The following is a 13,554-nucleotide window of genomic DNA, read 5'->3' as shown; positions in this document are numbered from 1 at the left end:
GTGTATGCGATGTTGTTAAGGCTTCGATGGTTTGAATGACAACCGTCACATCCAATGAGCTGCAGCCAGATATTTAGCTAGGGCACCACCTTCACCTATTCTTTCCTCCTAGCGATTCAACTGGGCCACGCCTTTCACACATTGTAACCAATCAGACGTAGCCAGCATAACAGTTGCTAGGCAGCTTTGCATCAGACTCTTGCTTCGCCAATGAACTGTTCAATTAACAGCAGGCCAATCGCAGGCGGCAAACTAGAAGCAACGAAGGGGCGTCATCACATGCTAAGACACTTAGTATTGGTCCTGGTTCCTCCGCGCATGCGTAGTTGGAGTACATGACGCAGCGCTTTCCCGTGTGGCAGGCTCCTCCCTCCTAAGCAGTCAGTCACACAGTAAGGGACAGACCGGGTACCCGGGCATCGCAGGCAGCGGCGGTACGAGGGTAGCGGACAACAGTGACACAGCGGCGCGAACCACCGGGGCAAGAGGCAGCATCAGCAGTACGTGACTAGAGACGGGAAAACCGGCAATACCGGCAGCCAGTGCTCAGCGGCACAACCCGGACACCAAACATGGCCTCCGGATCAGAGTGAGTACGCGCCTCGGGTAGACTCGCCAGGGGCCTCAGGGGAGGTGGAAGAAAAGGAAGGGACTGGGGGGGGTTGTAGGCTGTAGCCGGGTCCTGGCAGTCACAGCACTTACCTGGCGGTAACGCCTCCCCTGCGCTGAGTGCGGCCTAGTGAGCGCATCCTGCTGTGTCATGCAGGCCCGGCCTGGATGCGGGTGGACTCAATCCTGTCACTGCTCGGCCTGGGCCTTAGGCCGCAGCCGGTGATCCTCTCCCTCATGACGGGGAGTCACCTGACTCTAACATCCTGGTCTCCTGCCCGTTTCCTGGTTCTCTTGCCGGCGGTGAGGCCGGAGCCTGATGCCGGCATTGTGTCAGAGGCCCTCATCCCCGGCTTCCTGTCAGAGTTACCGGAAGCTTGTGGTACCGGGACACCTGCCAGCAGCCGGTACCCTGTCTAGCTGTCCGGGTCCGGTCTATGCTTTATCTTCCTTGTAACCCAATGAATAAAGCATCCTGATCCAGGAGGAGCCCCTGGGCATCTGAGCTTACAATCTATTCTGCGCACTCAGCCTTATGTATAAACTTTCAGTGTCAGACTATTATATTTTCTTTTTATAGTGCCAACAATTCCCGCAGTGCTTCTTACAGTCCCTACATTCAAAGGGTCTTAGCTAACAGCGGAGCTCTCCTGACCCTCTCTGCTGGCCGGCAGCCCTTTGTCCATCTGGTATGCTCTGTAATGTTTTATTCAGTAGCATCAGCAAGTACAGCATGTAGGTGCCCCTCCCCCTACATCTTATATAGAGGGCCCCTATATACATTACACTGGGCATGACGTTAGGACATTGCGTCGTATCGCGCGTGTTCCGCATGTCCCTGATACCCGTATCAATAATCTTTGTAAATAATATATATTTTTTATTTTCTATAGGTACGACATATAGGCTACGGTTTTAATTTAGTGAGAATTTGCACACTTTGGCAGTGAAAGGGTTAAGTAGCAACCCAGAGGGAGAACATACAAAGCGCCAGCATCGCTACCCCGATACGGACCGGTCTGAGCGACGATATCTCCCCGTTTACCTTTTGGTGTAACGTCATCCAACGTGCCGGTTGGGTTCACGATATGTGATAAAAGTTTGGGGTCCTAGTTTTTAAAAAGAAAAGCTAATTTTGTCCATTAAAATAACATGAAATGGATCAGAAACCCAGCACAGACGGGGTTAATGTTGTTAATGACTATTGTAGCTGGAAACGGCTGATTTTTAATGGAATCTCTTCATAGGTGTACGGATGCCCTTTATCACTCCCACCACTCCTGTGTTCCAATGGCCCTTTATCACTCCCATCACTCCTGTGTTCCAATGGCCCTTTATCACTCCCATCACTCCTGTGTTCCAATGGCCCTTTATCACTCCCATCACTCCTGGGTTCCAATGGCCCTTTATCACTCCCATCACTCCTGTGTTCCAATAGCCCTTTATCACTCCCATCACTCCTGTGTCCCAATGGCCCTTTATCACTCCCATCACTCCTGTGTCCCAATGGCCCTTTATCACTCCCATCACTCCTGTGTTCCAATGGCCCTTTATCACTCCCATCACTCCTGTGTCCCAGTGGCCCTTTATCACTCCCATCACTCCTGTGTCCCAGTGGCCCTTTATCACTCCCATCACTCCTGTGTCCCAGTGGCCCTTTACCACTCCCATCACTCCTGTGTCCCAGTGGCCATTTATCACTCCCATCGCTCCTGTGTCCCAGTGGCCATTTATCACTCCCATCACTCCTGTGTCCCAGTGGCCATTTATCGCTCCCATCACTCCTGTGTTCCAATGGCCCTTTATAACTCCCATCACTCCTGTGTTCCAATGGCCCTTTATCACTCCCATCACTCCTGTGTTCCAATGGCCCTTTATCACTCCCATCACTCCTGTGTTCCAATGGCCCTTTATCACTCCCATCACTCCTGTGTTCCAATAGCCCTTTATCACTCCCATCACTCCTGTGTTCCAATGGCCCTTTATCACTCCCATCACTCCTGTGTTCCAATGGCCCTTTATCACTCCCATCACTCCTGTGTTCCAATAGCCCTTTATCACTCCCATCACTCCTGTGTCCCAATGGCCCTTTATCACTCCCATCACTCCTGTGTTCCAATGGCCCTTTATCACTCCCATCACTCCTGTGTCCCAGTGGCCCTTTATCACTCCCATCACTCCTGTGTCCCAGTGGCCCTTTATCACTCCCATCACTCCTGTGTCCCAGTGGCCCTTTACCACTCCCATCGCTCCTGTGTCCCAGTGGCCATTTATCACTCCCATCGCTCCTGTGTCCCAGTGGCCATTTATCACTCCCATCACTCCTGTGTCCCAGTGGCCATTTATCACTCCCATCACTCCTGTGTTCCAATGGCCCTTTATAACTCCCATCACTCCTGTGTCCCAGTGGCCCTTTATCACTCCCATCACTCCTGTGTCCCAATGGCCCTTTATCACTCCCATCACTCCTGTGTTCCAATGGCACATTGTGTTCCCTCATTCAAGTTTAAGTTTTAAAGGCTAATTCATGGTTTGTTACAGGGCTTAGGGCTGGAGTCAGAACTTTTAATGTCTTTTGACCCAATTAGAAAGCGGTGCGAGGACCCCAATCGTCGGTTACATTTGGCTGGACGGAGAATCTGTTCCGTTGTTACCCGGAGTGCGAGTTTCTGTTCCTCGGCCGCTCCCTTTAACCATGAAATAGAAAGTGATGCGGAGAACACACCGCGGATACGAACAGAAAGTAAACAGCTGAGATACGGCGACGTATATGAAAGAGCTTCTATTATTACTTATATCTAACGCCATCATAACGAGGAGAGCTTCATGCAAGAATTCAAGGGAGGGAGGGCTCTGTGCACAGGAGCTTACAATCTAGAGCGCGTTGGGATGTATTTGTTAGGGATGGACCAGCCGCAGTGGTATAAATATTATAGAGGCAGAGAGGCGGGTTAAAATAACTCCTGAAGCGCTCAGGCAGCCGGGGGGGAGATAGAAGGGAGGGAGAGAAAGATACGTCCAGCGTTCATGCTGGGTTGTATAGGAGGGAGAGCAGGGGTTACAATAGTCAGGGCGGGAGGTAATGAGGGCACGGACCAGGGCCTTAGTGGCATCTTGTGTTGGGAAGGAATGGATGCGGGAAACGTTTGTGGGATGGAGACGGCAGTTTTTAGCGACAGAATGTGGGGGTTAAATGAGAGGTCAGAGTCAAGGTCGACGGGGGGGGGGGAGGTTTCTGCCATTAACATCCAGGAGACTGATGAGGGAAGAGAAGTACGGGATTGGGGGGATCCCTGCGGCGGGACAGCCTGTTACACGAGTATAACTTTACCGCCTACTCTGTAACGCCGCTCTTATAATGTCTGAAATCGGACATTTAAAGCGATTTAATTCAACCTTTGGAAAGTTATTTTGCTTCCAATTCATTTTCCTTCATTTAACCTTCAAACCGCAGCTTCACCTGCAGCACTTCCCGCGACATTCGATTCAAACTATAAGGAAAGCCTTAAGGGCTCACCCGGGCAATATGTCGGTGGCATCAGGGGCAGAACTGGTTTGTGTTACGCAGCTACTCTCTACCCATCATGCCTTCTATACACGCGTGTGTTTACAGGAAATCACCCCCCCCCCCAAATCAATCCCACGAGGGCCACACTTAAAACGGTCAGCAAATAGCAAGGTCTGCGTCCGGCCCCGGCTGGTCTGCTGTCTTAATTGATGTCAAACGATATTTTCTGTGTTCCGGGAGTGGATGAGCTCCTCAGGCGGATATATTTCAAAATATACATTAAAATAAGGCAACAGAGGAGAGCGCGCAGCACGTTAAGGGGGGGTTTCAGGTACATGGGGTGGTCCGATGTCCCGGCAAACCGCCAACAGACTGTGTCGGGCCGCACCTTACGCCGTTTAATAATGTATACATCGTCCGGGGTCATTGTCTGCTAAATAAAAGGGATATTGTAACCTTATTCCACGGAGCGTACCGCGCACCCTTTCCTTTCCGGCTCGGTTTACAAGCTCTGCCGGTTACTACAAACAATGTCTTCGAATATAGTCTGAGAATAGAGCGTGCCGTCCACACCGGCCCCTCAGTCTTCTGTATTTTAAATGAGTTGCTGCCACGTATAAGAGCTCTAGCTGCCTTTTAGTGTACAGCAGAGGCATACCACCGGCCAAGAGTAACGGCGTTTACCCGGTCGGGGGCATTTTAGGGCGAGGGGTACAGAGGATGTGAAACTTGAGTAGAAGTTCTGGATACAGGCGTCTGTCTCGGGGGCTGGGCGCAGTCTGTTGGGTAACTAATAATAATAATAATAATAATAATAATGTCTCTGCGACCACCTATGGATGCGACCTTTAAACTTCATTTTTTTCCTCCCCGCGCAGTTCTAAAGCAGATGACTTATCCACTGCAATTCTCAAGCAGAAAAACCGGCCCAATCGGTTGATTGTCGATGAAGCCATCAATGAAGACAACAGCGTGGTCTCCTTGTCCCAGGTGTGTATAACATGCGCCTGGAGGGTTGATTTATGTCTCGGGTGTTTTTTTTCTGTCTTCACTTGGATCTTACCTGCTTGGCCGTTTTGCGCAGGCCAAGATGGACGAGCTTCAGCTGTTCAGGGGAGACACCGTTCTCCTAAAGGGGAAGAAGAGGCGAGAAGCCGTCTGCATTGTCCTGTCGGACGACACCTGCTCGGACGAGAAGATCCGCATGAACAGAGTGGTCCGTAACAATCTGAGGGTCCGACTAGGAGATGTGATCAGGTACGGCGCTGGGTTTAAACTGTGTGTCCTGCGGACAGAGAGGGGCAATGGGGTAACAGTCCATATCTTTATATAAATATATATTTTACTCAAGCTCTGCACTGGATTTGTAAGTAAAACCCGTGTATAATAACTCCAGTTTCACGGGTTACTTCTACGATCTTGTGTATACATACACATATATACACTCACCCACATATACCGATACTAAAACGTGTACTCGCTCCTCACATCTACATTCAGTAGCCTTTGTAGGATCAGCAGGAGGCTCATCCTTTGTGTCCCGGTGGCCAGCGATGGGGCAGTCAGCATGCTGGGACTGAAGGAACGTCGATGGAGAAGGCTTTGCCTTCAGTCCCAGCTTGCGGAGTCTGATGATATATTTTATATCCCAATCTCTCTGTGGTTTCTCAGAAGTCATGTAATGCCGTAAACAGGGTAACGACCAAAGTGCCCTTTATCACTGAATTTGGGAATAAAGTGTGTGTGTGTGTGTAGATATATGTATACATTCTCTATCTCTCTCATAGTAGCCAAGAGTCTAGCCACCTTTTATTGAGCCAGCAATATATAAAGTTGCTTACGGGGGTCTACGTTCAGAAAGATGAGCCGGGACGGGCTCTGCTCTCATGAAGTTTAACCGGGGAATTGTTTCGCTTGCAGCATCCAGCCCTGCCCTGATGTGAAGTACGGCAAACGGATCCATGTCTTACCCATGGATGACACAGTCGAAGGGATCACTGGGAATCTGTTTGAGGTTTATCTTAAGCCTTACTTCTTGGAAGCCTACAGACCAATCAGGAAAGGTACGGACCCTCGGAGTAAAGCAGTCGCCCCGCAGCAGAGATTATAACATATGTTATAACATCGCCTCTTGTATATTATCTCCTTGTTAGTTGCTGTCGGTTTCCTTTTTGTTATTAAAGGAGAGGTAACTGTTTTTTCTCAGTATAAGAGTTGGTTTTTTTTATTATTATTTTGTGTTAGTTTTATTCAGGAGATAATTCATGCTTTGCCAGGATGGTCAGAGGAACAACAAATACCAAAAACACAATAGTAAAACAGTATAGTAATCGGTTTTGTTTGTTGTGCTTTTGATGCCTCCTAAACATTAGTGTGTGCCGGTTCTAGACCCAGTCGTTCTCACGATCTTTAAATGTGATAAAGCCGAAGAGGCAGATTTGTAGTTTTACAAACTAATATACCGGATTATATACCGGATTAGAGCTTCACGAGGCGACGATTGTATTTTTTTTTTTTTTTTTTTTGTTGTTTTTTAATACTTCGGCAGCCTTGTGTTTTCCGCCCATTAAACTAACAGGAGGTCCTTTGTTTTTCTGCAGGGGACATCTTTCTGGTGCGCGGTGGGATGCGTGCCGTGGAGTTCAAGGTGGTGGAGACTGATCCCAGCCCATACTGCATAGTGGCCCCAGATACCGTAATTCACTGTGAAGGAGAGCCCATCAAGCGCGAGGTAGGAACGAGTAAAGAAGTGTTTACACGGAGCATCCGGTGTCCGGTCTCTCTGCCGGTGCTGATTCTTTCCTCCTTTCGCAGGATGAAGAGGAGTCACTCAATGAAGTGGGTTATGATGACATTGGTGGCTGCAGAAAGCAGTTGGCCCAGATTAAGGAGATGGTGGAGCTGCCGCTCAGACATCCAGCGCTTTTCAAAGCTATTGGCGTGAAGGTAAGCGGTAGCCTCGAGTGAAGCCTTCAGGGAGTGGATCACTAATCCCTAAAACTGAATTGGGTATTAAGCTGCCATATAACAGTCTATCGCCTCGTCACGGCCAAACACTTGGTATTTATTCTATGGGCACGAATTCTGAATTCTTCTGCGTTAGACGTCACTTTTCACGCCATTCTCGCAATTTATTATAAGCTGATGACGTTTCCTCTTCTGTAGTTCCTGAAAGGCTGCGTACACGGCGTGTACATATCTAGGGGCAATTAATTTAGAAGAATATCTTAAAAACTTTCTAAGCCGCGTTTTCTACCCATGGGTTGGCTGCTGGTTTCATGACTGCCGAGCTGTGATGTGAGAGCGTTTACCGTATTGCAGTCTTACGCCTGCTCTCAGGGGTGCAGGATTATGTCTTTCAAAATGCTGTATTATGACTATTTCACTTATTACCAATACCATTCATATTTTCTAAATTTATTGTGCAGCCTCCACGTGGTATTCTGCTATACGGACCCCCAGGAACTGGAAAGACCCTCATTGCTCGGGCTGTGGCTAATGAAACGGGTGCATTTTTCTTTCTGATTAATGGTAAGTCTCTGTAGTAACGAGAACGCACAGGTAGCCGGCGGACGCTCTCATGCTGCGGCTCTCGCCGGGTCTCTGAATGTTTAAGTGTTCATTTTGACACCTGCTGTTTCTAGGCCCGGAGATCATGAGCAAACTGGCTGGTGAGTCTGAGAGCAACTTGCGCAAAGCGTTCGAGGAGGCCGAGAAGAACGCCCCTGCTATCATCTTCATAGATGAATTGGATGCCATCGCCCCGAAGAGAGAGAAGGTGCTTGGATAAAATGACTGACGACGTTCTCGGGCGCTTATTGTCCTCTTGTGTTATATACAGAGCTTTTATAAGTAACTTTATAATTGGGGCCTGGAAAGAGCAGCATTTCACCGAAACCTCCCGATATCATCTTGTCCGTCTCGGCTGCCGGGTATTGGGGCAGATAAAGTCTTATTTGCGTCTGTAGGTCGGTGTTTTTTCTTCACATGGAGATCTAATTTCTGTATATATGAGCAACTATGTAAGGAGGAGTAAAAACTGACTTTTATTCTTTTGTTGTGGTGCAATATACCTTCAAATACATATCGGAGCCTCGGCTCCTGTTTAATGTGTAAATACTAGTTGTCTGTAGATGAAGTGAGGTTCAGGGCGTTTATGAGATCGGCTTGGGTTTGGACGGAGCCGTATGCGAGGAGATGCGGGATATACGTTCTGGGTTTCTGTCCATAACGCTGCCTCTCTCTCTTTCAGACACACGGTGAGGTGGAACGCCGCATTGTGTCGCAGCTGTTAACGCTCATGGATGGGCTGAAGCAAAGGGCGCATGTCATCGTTATGGCTGCAACGAACAGACCCAACAGCATTGATCCGGCACTCAGGCGATTCGGTGAGTCCTCCTTGTGTCTGCTTACACCGTGCTGACCAATATCTGTACCAAACTAAGCCCAATCGCGTTTAATAATCGTCATCCCTGGTAGGATCCGTTTATGTGAATAGCCTTCCCGGAACCAGTGCTCGTTATATTGGGCTTTAAGGGGGGGGGTTATGACTTTAGCTTTGTATGCACCGTATATTAAAGTGCTAGACTGATGTGTATGCTTGTCTTCTAGGTCGCTTTGACAGGGAGGTTGATATTGGAATCCCTGATGCCACCGGTAGACTGGAAATCTTACAGATTCACACCAAGAACATGAAGCTGGCTGATGATGTCGATCTGGAACAGGTTGGTCGAGTGTTCGGCTTTCAGACTTTCCACAGGGGGCTTTGAGGTTGTTAGTGGCTAAATATCGTATCTTTATACGGTAAAAATCTAAATGTTCTACCTGTTATGACAACTAGGGGGCAGTATGCTGCCTCAGAACACACTTACCCCAGCAGCCCCGCCATCTGCCTGATCCCTTACACACAACTCGCTGATCTGTGCGTATTCAGTGGTTATTATAACGTTTCAGTGTAAAGCTGTACTTGTGCTTTATGCGGGGTGGGTGATATCTATATATTATTATATAAATTCTGAGTGCTCGTCTTTAATTCCCCGTCCTCAGAAAAGGATGAGGATGAGTGTCTCGGCTCCCGCACGCTCACTGCTTTATCCCCGCAGGTGGCTAATGAAACCCATGGACACGTAGGCGCCGATCTGGCCGCTCTGTGCTCAGAGGCTGCCCTCCAGGCCATCCGCAAGAAGATGGATCTCATCGATCTGGAGGATGAGACTATAGATGCCGAAGTGATGAATTCGCTGGCTGTCACCATGGATGACTTTAGAGTAAGTATTAGAGCGCCTGGCCGTGTGCCTGCGCATGTATTTTGGCTTATGACTACCAGCTGAGTGACATTTAGGTCACAGAGATTGGCATTGAACACCCGTCTGTTTTTAGTGTGTGAATCACGTAGCTTTTTGCAGCTTAACAGATGTGAATTTCCAATCGCTTCTCCGTATTATTCTGGGGCACGGCGTAGCTGTGGGTGCTGTGAGATTGTTTCGGTTTGGGATATTTTGTATCTAGGTGGGTGATTCGTTGATCTGCAGGTCTTGGCAGTCTGTAATTGATGCATTTTGTGCTCTGTTCTCTATCAGTGGGCCCTGAGCCAGAGTAACCCGTCGGCACTGCGTGAGACCATTGTAGAGGTTCCTCAGGTTACCTGGGAGGACATCGGCGGCCTGGACGATGTGAAGAGAGAACTCCAGGAACTGGTGCAGGTGGGTGTCACAATGGCTGCTTTCTGATGTCATTCCCTTCGGTGGTGGGTTTTCCAGGGTGGGGGGTATCCGAAATTTATTCACCCAACAATCGATAGGTTTCCTGGGTGTTTGGGAGGTGACCACTTACACCAAATAGAGCTCCCCAAAAGTGAATAGAATGACCGTCCTTTGGACACGTCTCTAAAGCTTTAGCAGTAATGGATAGTAATACCAAATTACAGATTGTTAGATTGTAAACATGGGTGAAAGGCTCTTGACCCTATTTTAACCTCTTGCGTTCACATTCTGTTTCAGTACCCCGTGGAGCATCCAGACAAGTTCTTGAAGTTTGGAATGACTCCTTCCAAGGGTGTCCTGTTCTATGGGCCTCCTGGATGCGGTAAAACTCTCCTAGCCAAGGCCATTGCCAACGAATGCCAGGCGAACTTCATCTCCATCAAAGGTCCAGAGCTGCTCACCATGTGGTTTGGAGAGTCTGAAGCCAACGTCAGAGAGATCTTTGACAAGGTGAGTGCGTTTGCCAAGCAGACTTACAGCGTGTGCTATTTTATTTTGTCGCTCAGTTCTGTGTGTGTATATATCAGATAGCAGAGGTTGGCACATATTTTGTGAAAGTTTGCATCTTCCTACATAGATTCTTATATATTGAAGTAAGGAATATGTAATCATTATTCTGTTCCCTCTGTGGCTGACCGCTTATAATTTATTTATTATTATTATTATTATTGCTCTTACAATTGGAACCTGTCAGGGCTAGAAGCGCAGTAACTCTGGGATGTGAGCCTTTAAATGCAGGTGCTAAAGCCTGGACGCTCAGTCCTTGATGGGACGTTCTAACTTTAGAAGCGTTTTGTACCTGTGCCAGGTGTGTAACGAGGACTGATTGTGCAGTCGCGTTACATTAACAGCTTCTCGCTGTAATTGTTGGCGTTGGAGAGCTCTTCTTCGCTGTCCGGTCTGCAGTTCTTTTCAATTCCTTGGAGAGTCTGTAGGGTCCGTTTTATTAAGAATTTGTTGAGTGTGCAGCAGTCAGCAGCTGGTTTCAACTGTGATCTCTTCCAATACATTGCCTGTTTTTTACGTTAATTTTCTCAAGTGGGAGAACTAAAGCTGTTCCTCTCCCTTTTGACCCGCAGGCTAGGCAGGCTGCTCCCTGTGTACTCTTCTTTGATGAGTTGGACTCCATAGCCAAAGCCCGAGGTGGTAACGTCGGTGACGGCGGTGGAGCCGCTGACAGAGTTATCAACCAGATCCTAACAGAGATGGATGGCATGTCCACAAAGAAGAACGTGTTTATCATCGGCGCCACCAACAGACCCGACATCATTGACCCCGCCATCCTGCGTCCCGGACGTCTGGACCAGCTCATCTACATCCCCCTGCCAGACGAGAAATCGCGCATGAATATCCTGAAGGCCAACCTGAGAAAGTCTCCTGTTGCTAAGGTAAGGAAACACAGCTGACGCACCTTGCGATCTGGTGAAGATTTTCTCGCTCTGATCAGAAACTTCACCATTAAGATGAGTTTCTCTGCTCGGCCCAAATATGAGTCCGTCCCTCATGTGATAAATGTCTGTATAACACGGGTTGTGAAGACGAAGGAAATATTTGAATTGCATTGGTTTGTGGGATAAAATGTATCTGCAGAGTTGTTGTCATGGTCCTCATTCTGTCTGTCATGCGTTTTCTTCTAGGATGTTGACCTTGACTTCCTGGCCAAGATGACCAACGGCTTCTCTGGCGCTGATTTGACGGAGATCTGTCAGCGCGCCTGCAAACTGGCCATCCGCGAATCCATCGAGAACGAGATCAAGAGGGAGCGGGAGAGGCAGACCAACCCTTCCGCAATGGTATGACCCAAAGCTTCACACACCTGTACCATCCGGATGGTTTCGCCTTCATGTAGGAAGTTGGCGTGACGGATTGTTACGTATTTACTATCACAGGCCACAGGAGAACATGTGCACCACATGACATTGTGTGCAGCAACATAACCCTTGACCTTCTCTATTAACCATTCGTGCTCCGTCTTTTCTTCTGCAGGAAGTGGAGGAGGATGACCCTGTGCCAGAAATTCGCAAGGATCACTTCGAGGAGGCCATGCGCTTTGCCCGCCGCTCTGTCAGCGACAACGATATCAGAAAATACGAGATGTTCGCACAGACCCTGCAGCAGAGCCGCGGATTTGGCAGCTTCAGGTAATCATCTGCGGGATAAACCCAGTGCCGGTCGGTCTGCTGCCGAGGCGTGTTCTATAGTCCGGTTGAATGTTAATGCAAGGCTTTGGTGTCTCGAGATCGTAAGCCTGCGGGCCGAGCCTCTCCACCTAATGTATCAGTCTGTCAACGCTAGTCTTACCCATTTAATACACGTATAGTACGAAGCGCTGGGTAAATTGTTGGCGCAATATAAATATTAGATGATATCTAAAGCTGAAGGCCTGGATTATTACAGTCCAACAGTTGGGGTAATTACTGTATTTTTCCCCCCGCAGATTTCCATCTGGTAGCCAAGGAGGAGCCGGTCCCAGTCAAGGTGCCGGTGGAGGCAGCGGCGGGAGTCATTTTACCGAGGAAGAGGACGATCTCTACGGCTAGACGAGGCCTTTCTCACCGTCCGGGTTGTACAGCGAAGAAATTCCTGCGTTAATGGACACTCTGCTTTTCATTCCTCAGTCAGACCGCCGTAGCTGCACACACCGCTCCCGATTTATTGTTTTGTTGTTACGGGTCTGTGAAGAGGGGAGCCAAATTTTGTCAGGATCGGGCTACAACATTTCTTTCCCTTCTTTCCGCCCGTCCCAAAGCCGCTGTAGCTCTTTGATAAAGGAAAAAAAAAAGTTTTGCGCAGTCAACGAGTTCCTGTAACGTGACATTTTGTACTATTCCTTCAGCACCTGGGATGCATGCAATGCGTAGCCGTGACGGCCCTCAACCTCCTCTCGCTTATCTTTCGGCAGCGAAGTCCTCCTCCACTTGTGACGGGGGCCGGCGTGCGGCTGCTGCCCTCGTACAACGTGACGGGGGGGTCTTTTCGCGTGTAAATGCTGAAAGATGGTGATAGTGTTGGCGGGAAGATCAAGCGGCCGTGCTTTGGCTCTTGGCATTGTAGGCCTCTCCAGATCTGAAAGGATCTCCCCCCTCGGGTGGATTTAAAACATAGAGTGGAATTTTTTTATGTTGGTATTGGGCTTATAATGTTATTGGATCCAAGCGAAGAAAAAAATAAAATACATGCAGGTTGTTGGAATCTAACGTGAGAATAAACTGACTGATCACTGAATTTTCTCTTTATTGCGCAATCGATTTTTGGAAGTTAGTGCCTTTAGATCGTCCCTTCACCCGTCCCTATCCTCAGCGTGTGCCGGAGCTTTACATTATGACAAGAAGTCGGTAGGATTTCATGCAATATAATCAGATATTTGATTGCGTGGTGGTGCTTGAGAGAGAAGATTTATTATTTGATATAGCACCATCGTATTCCGTAACGCTGTACAATGGATAAACGAGGCATAACTAGCAGTATATAACATCATTCCTACCTTATGGAAATAGGTAAGGAGGGCGCTGCACAAAGGATTTTACAATGTAGAGATTTTGGGGTGCTGTTGAAATGATCTGTATCCCCCATACAATAAAAGTCCCACTGATTCAGCTCCATGGAACTGTTATAAGATGGGACTCGCCGAGATTACTTTGTCAAGCAATGTATCGGCATTTAGTGAGATGAGAT

The 13,554-nt window shown here is 48.3% G+C and overlaps 2 protein-coding genes across 2 annotated transcripts in view; one reads left to right on the top strand and one right to left on the bottom strand.

The window, feature by feature from the left end:
* The first annotated feature begins 357 nt into the window (after positions 1–357).
* On the top strand, positions 358–13,104 carry VCP (valosin containing protein). Its single transcript, XM_053448325.1, has 17 exons — positions 358–589; positions 4,996–5,107; positions 5,202–5,374; positions 6,038–6,180; positions 6,718–6,848; positions 6,932–7,063; positions 7,546–7,648; positions 7,762–7,895; positions 8,370–8,505; positions 8,729–8,841; positions 9,220–9,384; positions 9,697–9,819; positions 10,117–10,329; positions 10,959–11,267; positions 11,517–11,672; positions 11,866–12,020; positions 12,317–13,104. The coding sequence occupies exons 1-17, from the start codon at positions 573–575 to the stop codon at positions 12,417–12,419; spliced, it is 2,418 nt and encodes an 805-aa protein (XP_053304300.1). The 5' UTR covers positions 358–572; the 3' UTR covers positions 12,420–13,104.
* Positions 2,922–13,554, bottom strand: part of TPGS2 (tubulin polyglutamylase complex subunit 2) — a 320,830-nt gene continuing 310,197 nt past the window's right edge. The window contains exon 9 of the transcript XR_008345655.1: positions 2,922–3,005. The gene's annotated coding sequence lies outside the window, so the exon portion shown is untranslated. The remainder of the gene's footprint in view (positions 3,006–13,554) is intronic.

The sequence above is a fragment of the Spea bombifrons genome, chromosome 1 (genome assembly GCF_027358695.1).
Source record: "Spea bombifrons isolate aSpeBom1 chromosome 1, aSpeBom1.2.pri, whole genome shotgun sequence".
NCBI lineage: Eukaryota > Metazoa > Chordata > Amphibia > Anura > Pelobatidae > Spea > Spea bombifrons.
Note: the sequence above shows the minus strand (reverse complement) of the source record. Positions and strands in the feature narration are given on the sequence as shown.

Coding starts and splice junctions, on each gene's coding strand:
- VCP (XM_053448325.1), top strand. Junction 6,849..6,931: donor GAGAGCCCATCAAGCGCGAG/GTAGGAACGAGT, acceptor CTCCTTTCGCAG/GATGAAGAGGAGTCACTCAA. Junction 11,673..11,865: donor AGACCAACCCTTCCGCAATG/GTATGACCCAAA, acceptor TTTCTTCTGCAG/GAAGTGGAGGAGGATGACCC.